This window comes from Sus scrofa, chromosome 1, assembly GCF_000003025.6.
Source record: "Sus scrofa isolate TJ Tabasco breed Duroc chromosome 1, Sscrofa11.1, whole genome shotgun sequence".
Taxonomy (NCBI): Eukaryota; Metazoa; Chordata; class Mammalia; order Artiodactyla; family Suidae; genus Sus; species Sus scrofa.
In genome coordinates, this window is record NC_010443.5 from 68,325,160 (window position 1) to 68,341,355 (window position 16,196).

Sequence of the window (16,196 nt, forward strand, 5' to 3'; positions counted from 1 at the left end):
ACACTAAATTACCAATAACTCATATTAAATAGGTAGGTAAACGTCCACTCTGTGGACATCCTTTTTTTTTTTTTTTTTTTTTTTAAGGGCCGCACCCATGGCATATGGAGGTTCCCAGGCCAGGGGTCAAATCAGAGCTACAGCTGCTGGCCTACACCACAGCCCCAGCAGCACCATATCCGAGCCGTGTCTGCGACCTACACCACAGCTCACGGCAATGCCAGATCCTTAACCCACTGAGTGAGGCCAGGGATCAAACCTGCATCCTCATGGATCCTAATCAGGTTCATTTCTGCTGAGCCACGATGGGAACTCCTCTTTGGACATCTTGAATGCCCCTCCCACTTTGTCAACACTCTTATTCTTTCAAGGTGTTATAAATAACAAAATTCAAACAGGGGTTTATATCTAAATGTCTGAATGGGGAAGGCGAAGGATTGAGAATGCAAATATGGATAAAAGAGAAACAATATCCCTGGGCAGAGCAATAAAGACTTAGAAGCCAAGAGAGGATTCTAAGCCCCTGGTGCAGGACATGATGGAAAGCCAGAATTTAAAAATCATGATGCTACTTTCAGTATTCAAACAGCTCTCTAGAGTTCTCCACTCTAATGATTGAAATGCTGAACCATTTTTATTCCAAAAACTGAATGTGAAAAGCACTATATAAACAACTTTAGTGTAAAAAAAATGTAAAAGTCAAACTGCATCTCATGAAGTGAAAGACTGAATAAATACTATTATTCCAATCATTATATTTATCCGTGAAATAATGTCTCATACATAGTAGACATTGCAGTAAATATATGTTGGATGAATGAATGTATGAAGACAACATTTCTCTCGAATTCTCAGGTAGGAGATGGCAGTTCCTTCTAGCAACAGTTTTTGTGTTTTTTTGTTTTTTTCAGCCCTTCGATATTATTCCTCAGGGAAGCTGGCAAACTGAAATCTGTTACATTAATGCTAGCAGGGATGTATATGTGTGAAGAGAATAAGCAAACATTTTATTGTACCCGATGGCTCAGTGGACTATCTACATGAGTTCTTTAGACATTCAAAAAATACTTGGCAATATTTATACTTAGGGTGAACTCCAAAAATGCTGGTTTTGGATTTTTATACTTCTAAAAATTTCTATTTTTAAGTTAGTTGAACCTTTTCAATTCAAAAATATAGAGCTAATCCCTAACTATATTAGAACTTTTTCTTTGTTAATGAGTTAATTTCAACACTTTGTTTCAAATTTTGATGTTGTTAGGTTTTTAACCTAAATCAGTGTCAAGGTAACTTCCAAGAACGGATTTAGTAAATAGCACATTAAAAAATGATTCTTCCCTTCTTAGCCAAAATAATAACAATGAAAACTGCTACTTATTCAGAGCCTAATATATGCCAGTTCCTTTGTTGGGCCTTTACACACTAATACATAGATGGTTTTACCCTGCTATAGAGGAGAGGAAAGCAAAAAAAAAAAAGCTGAGACATGATGTCTTGCATAAAAATGCACATAGAAACTAAGGCTCACACTCAACACCCAGGCTATTGCTACCAAGATAAACAAAATCCCCTAAATTTATATTTGACTAGCTCAAAATCTCATGAGGTAAGACAAGGCTAGCTTTCTTTTCTTTATCCATCTGAGGTTAATGTTAGATCAGTCTGCATGTATATAAATAATTTTATGAGAATAATAGAAATTTAGAGCTGAGAAAAATTTAGAAATAATACAATTTAGTGATTCTTAGATATTTTGGTTTTAGTACGTCTTAACATTCTTAGTAATTACTGAGGATCTTCAAAAGCATTTGTAATATATTTATAAACATTTACCACATTAATAATAAAATTGTAACATTTAAAAATACTTGTTAATTCATTAATAATTGCAATAACAAATCTATTCACTCATCAATTATATATATAAATATATAATTTTTTTATTTTTATTTTTGGGTTTTTTTGGCATCACTCACAGCATATGGAAGTTCCCAGGCCAGGGATCAAATCCGAGCCACAAGTGCAACTTACCCAATAGCTGCACCAACACTGGACCCTTAACTCTCTATAATGGGCCGGTTATCAAACCTGTACCTCTACAGAGAAAATGCCGTATCCTTAATTCACTGTGCCACAGCAGGAACTCCTCCAACATCATATTTTAATGAAGAATACCTATGTTTTTCAAAACAAAATAATAATGAAAAGAGTGACATTGTTTTACATTCTGATAACCCTCTTTAATGGGAGGCAGTTGGATTTTCATATCTGCTTTCTCCTTCAACCTGTTGTGACATCATCCATATCTTGTAATCTCTAGAACTCTCCACTGCACATGTGTGACAGAATGAAAACCAAAAAGCCGCATAACATCTTATCATTATTAGGAAAATAATTTGTCCTTAAGGACACTCCTGAAAGGATAAAGGGGTCTGTAGACTATATTTTGAATACTACTAGTCTAGATAAGACTCATTTAATAGACATGGAAACTAGTGTCCTGTGATCTGTTACTGAGTTCAAGTCTGATGATGAGTTAGGGAGGGGCTAGTATTTTCCTATAAAGGTATTAAATATGATTAAAATGGATACTAAGCTATATTATGGAAATACATGGAGATGATTTGGGGGTGATCCATTTTTTTACCTCCCTTCCACTTCTACGAATGGCACAACAATCAACCCCCATTTACCCTATTGAAACTTCTTGCCTGTATCAGCAATGATCTTATGGTTAAATTTAATAAACATTTTCCTCAAAATGTTACTTATTTCTTTGTCTACTAGCAGTTCTTGACATGGGTGATAACTCCCCTCATTTTGCACCCTCAACTGACTTGCCCACTCAGGAAGAACACATCTTTCCCTACAGATGCCCAAGCCAGAAATCTAAGAAACTTCCCTGACTTAGCCCACCCCAAGAACATATCATTCTCAAAAATTTCTAGCCTCTTCACTTCTTTTTTTCCTTACTCCCTTTATCTGAACACACATCTTACCCTTTCCTAACCTGCATTTCAACTGTCTTCCAACTCTTCCTTCCTCCCATTTTAGCTCTTCTGATGTGTGTTCAATCCTGAAATTAAGTGATTCTTTTGAAATATGGATTCCAAGTGGACATTTTCCACCACGCTTTAGTTAAGGCTTCAACGCTAAAGTAATTTACAAGGGCATCCTAAGCAGTCCCCTCCCCTCTTCTCAAATGACACTTGCCAGCACTCTTAACTTCTCAAGATGCTTTGCCCATGCTCTCTCACCTCCATGACAGTATAAAATCCTTTTTTTCTTCAATCCCCTCCTTCCACTCTTTCTTTTTATTTAGTTATTAACTTAGATATCACCTCCTTTGGGATAATTTCCCTCAACACTCCCATTCTGAGTTTGGTGATCTTGTTATATGCTTCCTCAACAGTCTGTACTTTCCCCACAAAAATACTAATTGCCACTTTTCATTTATAATTAATTGATTGCTTAATAACCTTGTCCCCCTATATATTTTTATCATGGTGTGGACAGGAAATTTGTTTACTTATATTTCATTTTATCCCCAATGTCTAGAACAATACTTAAGCTATAGTAAACTTTTAATAAACATTTGTTTGATACATGGGTAAATGTCTTTTTTTTTTTTTTTCCTGTCTTATTCCCACAGTCAGTGGTATTTACATTTTTTTAACTCACTCTTGGTGATGAAGTTGGAAATCATTCTTTAAATTAATTGTTTTATTGTCTTATGCTACTAGTTGATATAAAATAGTTATTATCTTCTAATATTGCTGTGCCAAATTGTTCAAAGGGAAGCTCTCATAAGACACTTATCTGAAACCAGATGTAACTTTGGAAATTGACCACACTCTGATGACCAAGAACATCACTTTAAAAGATAGTTAAAAAGACACAGGCATGAGCCCTGAGGATTCTGATTTGGCTGTTTAGATTGTAACTAGCTTCACAGATTACTTTCATACCTTCCAGAGTTTGGGGGCCACTGCCATACAGCAATCGTACTCTGGTTTATTTATAAAAAGTAGTTAAACAATGTTACTACCCTTTAAAAATGTATTCTAATTTAGTTGTAGAGTATTACCATGTGCAAAGAAATATATGGCTTTTTATACAGATTTTAGAGGATCTTATAAGCCCACTGTTAAACTTTACTACAATCAAGCAGGTGTTATAAATTCAAATATTTGATTTCACCTTTGTACAGCTTAGTGTTAATGGCCATTCTCATTATGAACATAACTTCCTAGACTGAATTGTAATATGTTTAATGGGTACATTTGATATCAATTAATTATCTAATATTTATTTTACTATAACTAGTAAATATTTAAATTTGTAAAACAAAATGAAATTATAGTATTATACTATGTAACTTACGCAAATATTATTTGTAGAATTTTAAATAGCAAAATTCTAAAATAACCTACACTGAAGTAAATTTTATGGGATGATATTTTAAAAGCAAAAGATACTAGGTATGTTCATGAATTTACATTTTTTTAAATTGTATATTTCAAGGATGAAAATACTAAAAATTAGTCATGTTATTTTATTAACTATGTTGCAGGATATTAAAGTGTATATAGCATTAAGTGTATAAGAGAATCTATTATTTATTTAAAAACTGAATGAAAAAATTCCTGGTTAAATTTTCTTCTTTAGATCTCATATGTTATTTTAATGCATAGTATATTTTTAGTCATAGTAAGATTTTTTAATTCCCATTTCCAAATAAAATAATATCTATGAAGGGTCATTTAAAAACACATAACAATTCTGTGACCTAATGAAGTCTATTAATTTGATGTCTTTTTGAAACATGTATGATGGAGCTACTTTTCTAGGAAAAGATTTGCTTTTGTTTTTTTTAAGCAGTATTTTTGGAAAAATTTTATTGAAATATAGTTTATTTACAATGTTGTGTTAGTTTCCTGTGTACAGCAAAGTGATTCAGTTATACATATGTATGTCTGTTCTTTTTTAAGACTCTTTTTCATTCTAACTTATTTATTATGAGATACTAAGTATAGTTCCATTTGTTATACAGTAGGTCCTTGTTGGTTGTCTATTTAATATAGTAGTGTATGTATTTTAATCCCAGACTCCTAATTTACCATGCCCCCTTTCCCCTTTGGTAGCCATATGTTTGTTTTCTATGTCTGTAAGTCTATTTCTGCTTTGTAAATAAGTTCATTTATATCATTTTTTAGATCACACATAGAAGTGATATCCTGTAATATTTGTCTTTCTCTGTCTGATTTACTTTACTTAGTACAATAATCTCTAGGTCTAGCCATGTTGCAATGTTTGTTTTAATAATAATTTCTGTAGCTATTTATTTTTGAAGAAATACAAAATGAAATGAAAGAAAACAATACAAAGGAAATTTTTATTTTTAAATTAAAATTTTTTTTTTTCTTTTTTAGGGCCACACCTGTGTTATTTGGAAATTCCCAGGTTAGGGGTCACATCAGAGCTGAGCTGCTGACCTACACCACAGCTCACTGCAACACCAGATGCCTCACCCACTGAGCAAGGCCAGGGATTGAACCTGGATCCTCATGGATACTCATCAGATTTGTTTCCTCTGTGCCACAATGGGAACTCCCAGGAAATTTTTATTTTTTCATTTAATTTTGATTCAGGCTATTTAGAGTCTATTTTATTAAGAAAAGTTATTTCATTCTTACATACACATCGCATTACTAGACCTTTACCTGTAAACAAAACCAAAAAGAAGTAACCAGTTTACAATAATGGAAAATAATTATACAAGTTATGTCCACTAAAAAACAGTACTTACTTAACTAGACAAACTAGAAAAGTAATCACTGACTTACAATGGTGTATAAGACATTGTCACAAAATATCTATTGATATAAAATAGAGAAAATCTTTGTGTATATATTTGCAAATGCATAGGAAGTATATGGAGGTACAGTATTTGAAGCCATTAAGGCAACACACTGATAGTAGAATTAGGGTTGGGAGAGAGACTATTACTCTATATTCTTTTATGTATTTATATTATTTACCTTAACTTATAGTCATGTTTGTCTTTCATACTTTGAGAAACACCTTAAGAATTTGAGAAGTTATTTTAACAAAAATAACTGGAGATTGGGAGTACTGAAGTAGGACTTGCAATGGTTATTCCATGAAATCCACATATACATAGCCAACAAAATCAGCTATTGTAGTATGTTTTGTGATTCTGTGACCCATTCTGTTTTTTCCTCTAATATTCTGTATTTTTTTTTCTTTTTCATTAAAGGTCTTATTCGCTTGCAGGAGCTCATCAAAGCTCCATCAAGATACAATCTTCGACTTAAGATCCGTCAACTGCCTGCTGATACAAAGGATGCAAAACCCTTACTAAAAGAAATGAAAAGAGGCAAGGAATTCCATGTCATCTTTGACTGTAGCCATGAAATGGCAGCAGGCATTTTGAAACAGGTAATAATCTCTAAATTATTTAAATTCTTTATTTATTCAACTCACATTTGAAGTATGTTTTGTTTTTGTTTTTTTTAAATCAAAGTGTTACTGTTACACAGTAAACAAAAAAAGCTAGTGAAGTTACCTTGATGTAATTTTCTGATAAAAAGTCTGACAAGGGCTTTTAATTAATCATCTTAAAAGAAAAGTAATATAAATATTGATGATCCTCAAAGCAAATTGTTTGTTTGAAGTTCTGAGGTTACTTTTAAATGGTTGCAATGCTGTTTGTTAATGTGTATATTGATTAATGCAATAGATACTTCTGTTTTGTGCTGAAATGTGGGAATAAACTTAGAATCAACAATTGAGCAGCTAAACCATTAAAATCCACTGGTAAGAAAAAGAGAAAAAATTATTCTTTATCTGGCATGTACTGTGAGATGCTTATACATCTGATCATATTTAGTCATCCCCATAACCAAATGATGCAGAGACTATCTCCACTTTGCAAAGAAATTCGGTCTCTGAAAGATTAAGTAGCTTGACCCATGTCCATTAGCAAGGAAACGGCAGGGGGATTTATGTCCCTCCTAGTGATCTAAAGAAATATTTATTCCAGAATAAAGCGTTGCCTACCTAAGGAGAAATGAAACCAATTCAGAGCAGTAACACCTCTTAATATTACTTCAACACTATTCAGAGTCAATAACACACTGAAAAACAATTATTATTAGCTCACATCTTACATAGGAGGGAACTTATGTAGGGGGTTAAATAGCTAGTACAAGGCTGTACTTACTATATTAGTAGAGCCTGAATTTGAACACAAGTCTTTGGGCTTTGTTTTTTAAGCTCTTTTATACACCCTGACTGACTGGAGATTAGCCAACTGTCTTGAAACCTCTAAAATGTAGCATAAAATATCTCTACTAGAGAGTTATGCAGCTTTAGATGTCAAATTATATCCCATAAAATATAACTACCAACAATAAGTGCTTGTAATAACATGGTTTGTTTATTAAGCAGATGTTTGTTCAATCTTCCAGTATGAATGTTGGTTTCACTATATAGTAAAATATTTAATTGGATTTGGAAAATTGCTCTAGCGTTATATTTGAGTAATAAAGAATCTAAGGGTGGTTGATGTTGTTTGGCTTTTTTTTCCCCCAAATAAAATGATGCAGTAAAATAAGCACTGGAGTCTAGGGTAGGGATTTGTTTTTCATTTAATGAAACAAACTATTCTTGATCACATTTACAATGCACAGACTTGGGAACGATACCTCTCCTTTGTGCCTGGAGTGAGTAGCACCACACTATTTGTTAGTGACAAAAAATGAGGTTTTGGTGTGCTTCCAAAAATATGTAAATGATCAGTTATCTTGTCTCTAGAGTAACTGACTCCAACTTATTTTGGAGGTAAGAGCATCTGAAAGGTGAGAGCCTCCATCACCTTTACTAATAGAATTTCCAGTCTGTCTTCTAATTGGTATGTCCATTTTCTTTTCTGGTGTGTAACCTGTTGTTTGCAAAAGGGAAACAGGATTAAAATAGTATTTAAAATATATGCAAAGGAAAGATGTATATAATTTTAACAGGATTAGTAGAAAAAAAAATCAAAATAAAGGTAAAATGAGAATGTAAAAGTTAAGATGATGTCAGAGTGCCATTATTACACAGACTGCAAAGATCCTGTAACACTGGCAGACCACACATATGGTGCTATTTTTTTTTTCCTTTTTAAATTTACTTTGTCCTAGAGAGCATTTGTTTTCTATTTGGATCTCAGTCTAGAAGCCAATTTAAGAATAAAATATATTATTTTTTTTATAAATGCAGCAGTACACTTAGTAGGAACTCTATTTTATGATTTATGAAATGTTTCTGAGACCCCTCAACATTGGCTAATGATGGAAAGCCAAAGAAATGGTTACAGAAGTTGAAGAGAAGGCATAAAAGGGCTTTCAGCTTGTCCAGCTTGATCCAAGAACAAATACTAGGAGTATCCAGAAAAAGGGATGGATTTATCAGTTTAGACTTTTGTTTTATTTAAACTAACTGAGCTCTTACTAGATATGGAGCAATCCTGAATTTGAAGTTTTCCTGTCTGAGAGCTTTGAAAGTGAATGGAGCTTGAGGCTGGCTAGATTTCCTTTGAGGCAGATCGAGGGCACTCATTGGTGTACATGCCTGAATAGCAAAAGATTCCACCTCTACCCAGATTTGTCAAAGAGAAGCCTCTATGGCAGGGCCAAGATGCTGTGCAGTAAAATCTCACAAGGACATTGTATTATAGAAAAAAAAAAAAAAAAAAAGCAATCAAGAACTTTAACGTCTGTATCAGAGAGTGTGAAATAATTTTTTTTTACTCTGGAAAAACACAAAAGCAGATGCAGATAAACTCCTACAGCAGGAAGAAGTAAAATTTAATTAAATTTTAAGAAATATGTATCTCCCGTTGTGGGGCAGTGGTTAACAAATCTGACTAGGAACCATGAGGTTGAGGGTTCGATCCCTGGCCTTGCTCAGTGGGTTAAGGATCTGGCGTTGCTGTGAGCTGTGGTGTAGGTTGCAGACGTGGCTCAGATCCCATGTTGCTGTGGCTCTGGCGTAGGTTGGTGGCTACAGCTCCGATTAAACCCCTAGCCTGAGAACCTCCATGTGCCGAGGGAGCGGCCCTAGAAAAGGGAAAAAGACAAAAAAAAAGAAAAAGAAAAAGAAAAAGAAATATGTATCAATTGCACCCCTCCAATTGTTAACCTTAAACAGTGTAACTTCCAGATATAACCTGAAGGATAAACTGGTTGCAAATTATATGCCTGGATAACTGCATGTGTCAATTTGTCATATGGCATTTTTAACACTAGATTCATTAAATGTTAGGAAATTCTAACAATATTTTGATCTTGGAAAAATTAATCTGTGGTATTTCTAGGAGGAATGACATGGCATGAGCAATTTTCTACAGTGGCCACTCATTTATAAGAGTGATAAGATAATAACTATTCTTTTTAATATTGTTTGAAATATGCATACAGTTCATTCAAAAATAGTAGTAGAAAAAAACATAAATGCTGTAATTAAAAGAAGGTCCTCTGAGTTCTCTTGTGGTGCAACATGTTAAGGATCCGGCATTGTCACTGTAACAGCTTTCATCCCTGCTGTGGCGCAGGTTCAGTCCCTGGCCCTGGAACTTCTGCATGCCATGGGTGTGGCCAAAAAACAAAAAATAAATAAACTTTTTAAAAAAAGGAGGCCCAGAACAAGTTCTTTTTAAAATCCCATTGGGAATTTTTAACTAACCTCTCAAAGTGCATCCCAGCTTTGCACTATTGCTAAATGTTGGAGTGTAGGTACTCAGTCAAAAATAACTAACCTCTTCTGCTTAGATCATAGTTTATTGTCCATAATTGACTCCTGTTTTCAGAATCAAAGGCTGAAGGGAGGTCAATGAAAGGCACATAAGGTCCTCAGTTATCCCTTATGATATTTCTTTATGAGGTGATGAAGAAGAAGCCTGTGGCCTGTGTGTGCAAACTGCTCTTCCACCACCCTCACCTCCAAAACACAGTTTCCAGTATTGGCCTTAGATTTCCAAGTTGTCAAATTATCAAAGAGGAAACAGGCAGAAATTTTCAAATGTATAAATTCTTCAATTGATCTAGATCTTTGAGAATATAAAATGTGCCACTTTATAAAAAACATAGATTATGTTTTATGTTCAGAGTCTAAGAGTTGGAGACTTGGAGTTCATCTTTCTTTACTCACTGTCTCAATTTTGTTGGCTAACCTGTTTATTCTTATTATGTCTGTAAAATAAGTATAATAATAGGAGAAACCACAAAGGATTTTTAATGAGGCTTAAACTGATTAAAATGTGCAGTGTGCTTAGAATAGTACCTAACATTTTTAGCCATTATTTCAGTGTTATATATAGTTATACGTCTAAATCACAATTTTGCTATCTTTATTTCTATGCCTATTGAGTTGATAAAGTAAAAAAGTATTGACAAGGGTAATGCTCAGCTGTCATTGAGTAGTTCTGAAGTTGGGAAACCTTTAATATATATTCATGAGGAACAATGAACACCTTCTACAAAGAGTTTCTTATAAATTTTTTATTTAATTGGAGAAAATTTCTATTTTTCTTAAGATGCAAACTTCCTCAGAGTTTATTGGCTCATATAATTTTAACCATTCAGGAAATTTTATTTGGTTCCTAAAGGTTTTGCATCCTATTCAACTGTGTGTGTGTTTTGGGAACTTGGGAGCAGGGGAGGGCTCCCCACACCTTAAGCAAAGCTCTAATACCAGCTAATCAATTCTGACACTGTCTGGAGATAGCATCAGATTTTACAGGTTGAGGCTTAGTCTTACAAGACATATTCCCCACCCAACCCCCATTTCAGATGCCCATTGCACATCCAAGTTCTCACTTGTGCTTCTGACCCACTGACTATACATTGGAAATTACCATACCCCCTTTTAGGTTCAGTTGATATGCTAGGGCAGCTCAGAGAAAGATTTTACTTACTAGATTATCAGTTTGGTATGAAAGGATATAACCCAGTAACAGCCAGATGGAAGAAATGCATCAGGCAAGATATGGGGAAAGGGCAGGGAGCTTCCATGACCTCTCTGAGCATGCCACCCTCCTCACATCTCTACATGTTCACCAGCCTGGAAGCTTTCCAAATCCTCTCTTTTTGGGTTTATATGGAGGCTTCACTTCATAGGCATGACTGATTAAATCACTGGCCATAGGTGATTGAACTCTTTCACAGGAGGTCAGGGCATAGAAGTGAAAGGTACAACCTTCTAATCACAAGGATGGTTTCCCCTGGCAACCAGCCTCCGCCTTATCTTTGGGGATTTCCTAAAGTCACCACATTTCCCCTAAACTCAGTTGTATTTGAAAGGGGCTTGTTAAGAATAACAAGCTCTGAAGCAATTTCAGGAACTGAAAAGACCAAATATCATAACAAAAGATGCTCCCAATGGTTTTCTTGTTCAGGAAATTCCAAGGGTATCTGGAGCTATGTGCTAGAAATGAGGATGAAGACCAAATACATATTTCTTATTATAAGTCACAATATCATACTTCCTAAATTCCTTTCCTCTGCTCAATTCTTTGATGCCCCTTTCATTAACAAATGTTTCTCTCTTTTTAAAGAATACATTTTATATGTCCCCCAATTTTCACAAACATCTTTTGTCTTAACTGAGCAGCTAATGTTGTGGAAATACATATTTTATTCTAGCTAATTGGTTATACCTACCTATGAGCATGGAATACACAAGATGTAGTTGGGGCAGCTACTTAGTAAACTAATTTGAGTGGTTTGTGGGTGAGTATTAGATACACCTGAAAATACTTGTTTCTTACGAAGAGCTCTTTATTCCCCGCAAAAATGCATCATTTTTCAATTATCATCACCAACAACTGTTCATTATCCAACAGCTATTTCTAAAGCATTCTCTATTTTCAGAAAGGAAATTGACACTTCTTATGACTGGAAGTTCTAGTCCAAAAGTCCTTGTTTTAAGACCGAAAAGTTTAAAGTTGATGAGGACTATAGAAGTGTGCAAAAAAACATAATTGTCAATTGGTCTATTAATATAAAATAATTTACATTTGTATAGCAGTGATTTACATTTGCTTCATTAATACTAAGAAAACATCTCTAAAATGCTAAAATATAAAAAATTCAGTTGACATTGTACTTTGCAGCACTCTTCCTAATTGAGTATCACTGTTCAACAAAATTAAAATGGTGTTCCTTATTATGGTGTTTGTAGTGGGGACATTACAGATATAATGAACTAAGATGTCCTAATTTCAGGTTTTTGTTTCAAATTTAATGCATCCTTTAATATGTAAAACCGTAAGCTTTACAATTGCAAACATTCAACTAATAGCTTTTCTATCAAGATAATTAATTGTTTTGGAAATTCCTTCAGTAATCACTGATCTTCTTTCTTCTTTAACTAAGGAGAAAAGATTTAGTTTGACCCAATTTGAATGTAAACTGAATATTATAGGCTGATTACCACCTACTATTTTGTTCCCACTTATCTTATTGACACAATGTATTTCATATAATGTAAACCTTCAATATTGATATTTTTATTTTTTACTTCTTAGGCATTAGCTATGGGCATGATGACAGAATACTATCATTATATCTTTACCACACTGGTAAGTAATTTATTAAAACATAAAGATAATGCTCTGAGTTTTATTATAATGAATTTCAGAATGAAAAATAGGTTTTCAAGTGGGTTTTAAGAAGTAATATAACGACTGGCACTTCTATAGTTATAATTTATTTTATTTTAATAAAACCCAAGGGGAATTATCACAGAGAACTAATGATTCTTGGGGGGAAACTGATGATTTTGAAATAATATCCTTTCAGATCATTTCAGATATCAATTTGAAATATTATAACTTGTTTTTATGTTGCTTTAGAGGACTTTCAGAGCATAATGGATTTTAAAATTAGAGTGCTGAGAAATCAATGTTTTAGACAAGCACAAATTCTTATGTTGTTATCTCAGCTCTATTGACTTAAGGAAAATGAGGTTTATTGAAGCTGCTCCTTTAGTAGATTAAATTTTCTATTCTATTTTTGCATAAATTGGATCTTTTAAATAAACGTGATTTAATTTGCAATTAGCACATTGAATGTTACCTTTATCTTTTGTCTTTACATGCTCATTACATAGTTTCTCCTTAATATGCATGAAAATCTGACTTTAATCCTTTTATCAAACCTATTTCCCTTTGCTCTATTTCTTTTCCAGTATATTATCCTAGTTTTCCTTCCACTAGTCACTAGTTCTGTCGCTAGTTCTTTCCTGCCCATCCCCCCAATATGAGCGTATCTGCAAGTTTGGGCTTGTATCTTATTTTCTTTTCTCCTCTTCAATTATTTTCTTTAAAACTGGAATGTATTTAGAACTTCGATCATTACCTTTGTTCAAATGAAGTCTAAAGTTCCATCTGTAATATTCCAAAATCATTATATATTGCAGAACATCTCTAATTGTGGCATTAAGATAATTTCAAGTATTTAAACCTTAATGTATTATCGTCTGACCTCCTTCAAAACTTCCTTTGTCTCTGGCTCTGGTAGCCCCAACACAATCCTATTGTTTTCTCCTCTGTATTATCTCCAGCATGCATCTTCTCCTTTCCCACACTGATAGGTCTAACCAGTGCTCTCTCTTTCTTAACTCGAAAGTTTTTCAGTTGATCTCCTAGTTTTTAGGAGCCTTGAAGTTATCAGATTAAATTACTAATATTTAGTTGATCACAATAGCTTTTTGTAAAAACAGCTTATCTCCAATAGAGGTGTTTCATGCTATGGGTTGTATTTTCCCGGTAAATACTAAGATTCACTCTGCTGTATCTCTATATCACCTCCCGCCAGGTTTGCAGCCTCTAAGAAATGTAATGATGGGCAGTCGAGAGTGAGTAGAAGTCTTTATCTATCAGCAAATTATGTTTCAATACTATTGCAACTCAGTTCTACCATAATTATAAGATTTTAGGGAAATCAAAAGTATCTCTTAATAAGGAAAACAAAACATACTTAGTTGAGGATATATAGAACTCATTAGCCTGTTATTAAAGGCCTTTTTTAGTTTGAGTCTAACCTAACTTTCCTGTTTTCTTTTGCTGCTGCTCTCCTTCATGAGTTCTCTTTTATAGCCAAACTGATCTGGATCAGTCTCCTGAGCAGGTTTTATATCTTCAAAATGCTGTGTCTCTGCTAACATTTCTGTCTCGTTTTGTCTTTTGCCTATCAAAAGCCTGACCATTCTTTTAGTGGCAGCTCAGATCCCATCTAACCAATGGAGTTTTTCCTAACTATTAAAGTCTAGAATCATCTGTCTTGCTTCAAACTCCTTGCACTTATCACTTCTACTCTTTTGCCCCTTAGCATAGATTGTAATACATTAGAGTAGATAGGTAGATAGATAGATAGATAGATAGATAGATAGATAGATAGATAGACTGACATGTCTGTGTATATCTGACTCTCTGCTTGGCTAGATTACAAATGTTCAAAACAGAAAACCTAAAGGTCTATTATATTTTTCACAGAGCAGAGCTCAGGCCAATGACAGCTTCTCTCCACTAAATTTTATTCCTATTATATAGTCTGTGCTGCTGTATGAGTCCAGGCAAGCTGTACTCAGGGCCTATGGCATTGATCTCTTCCTGGTTCTCAGCAGTTCCCAGTGTTGTCTGTAAGAGCTGAGGATTAGCTAATGCCAACTCAAAAGAGGGGAAAAGTCCCACATGCTGCCATGTTCTCATACTGATCTCTGGCTTCCCTGACAGCTTTGGCTTACTCTCTCCTGGGAAAACCAAAGGAGAAAGCCAGAGCATTCACTGTCTCAGAGTGGCAAAGGCAACCAAAATCTAAAGGGTTCCTTATGGTGAAGTTGCTGGACGAGTATAAGAGAAAAGAACTGCAAGAGCTCCATAACCAATAGCGCCAGTCTTATTAACTTTTTAATGATCTGTTTCTTTAAAAAAAAATGCAAAGTGAAACAACAACAACAACAACAAAAATGTCAATAACCAGTCAAAGAAGCAAAACATGGAAAAGCACCTAGAGTCAGTTAAATGTAAAACAGTAATGCATAAAATTTAAGGGGCAAGCTATTCCTAAGATAGAAGAAAGCTTATGCAAACCTCAAAGGTAGGTTGTAGAAAAGCTTGTTGTTCCATTGGTGGAATTTGAATTTTTTATACACACACACACACACACACATACACACACATATGTTTATATAGAATGTATATATTTACATTGGCAAAGCATGAGGATAATATATTTGAATCTTGGCAATGTGTGATGTTTAACATCACTTGAGACACAGAGATGCTAACTATTCTAAAGAAAGCAAGACTACATGACTGTTACAATTAGCTTGCCTGTGACTATTTTCTCTTGGTACTAACACAAAGAAATTTATCTTTTAGGATCTCTTCGCTCTTGATGTAGAGCCCTACCGATATAGTGGTGTTAATATGACAGGGTTCAGAATATTAAATACAGAAAATACACAAGTCTCCTCCATCATTGAAAAGTGGTCCATGGAACGGCTACAGGCACCACCGAAACCCGATTCAGGTTTGCTGGATGGATTTATGACGGTATGAACACCCACTTAAAGATCAGTTTGTGTATTTCTAAGTAAAATTGCATAAATTATTAAGTCCTCTAGATCCAAACTTTGGTTTAGTTGTGTAATGTTAAAGGGATGATACCAGAACTACTATTGCAAATAATTCTATTCACAATTTTCTAAATAAATTTTATATTGCAAATTTACTTTTATCCAAGTATCTCAAGACATTACAACTATCCTTAGAATGCTACAATGTAGAGATTTCTCTAAAAGTTATCAGCACCACAAAAAGGGTGAATTAAAGGTAGAAAAGAAGATAGCAACCTAAAAGTTATCCTTCTGATCTTAACCACTGATACATGATTATTCTTCATCATGGTGGTTTCTGATACCTGATGTCATATAGACAATTTATATCACACAATTATTTTCTTGGAGTTGCCTCTGTGGCTCAGCAGAAACAAATCCAACTAGTATCCATGAGGATGAGGGTTCAATCCCTGGCCTTGCTCAGTGGGTTGGGGATCCGACATTTCCTTAAGCTGGTGTGTAGGTCACAGATGTATCTCGGATCCTGCGTTGCTGTGGCTGTGGTGTAA

At 34.2% G+C, this 16,196-nt stretch overlaps 1 protein-coding gene across 7 annotated transcripts in view; it reads left to right on the forward strand.

The window, feature by feature from the left end:
• Positions 1-16,196, forward strand: part of GRIK2 (glutamate ionotropic receptor kainate type subunit 2) — a 628,363-nt gene that overhangs the window by 273,074 nt on the left and 339,093 nt on the right. For all 7 annotated transcript variants that reach the window (XM_021073336.1, XM_021073356.1, XM_021073366.1 and 4 more), the window contains 3 exons: positions 6,281-6,462; positions 12,593-12,646; positions 15,449-15,622. In XM_021073336.1, coding sequence (XP_020928995.1) covers positions 6,281-6,462; positions 12,593-12,646; positions 15,449-15,622 — 410 coding nt within the window. The remainder of the gene's footprint in view (positions 1-6,280; positions 6,463-12,592; positions 12,647-15,448; positions 15,623-16,196) is intronic.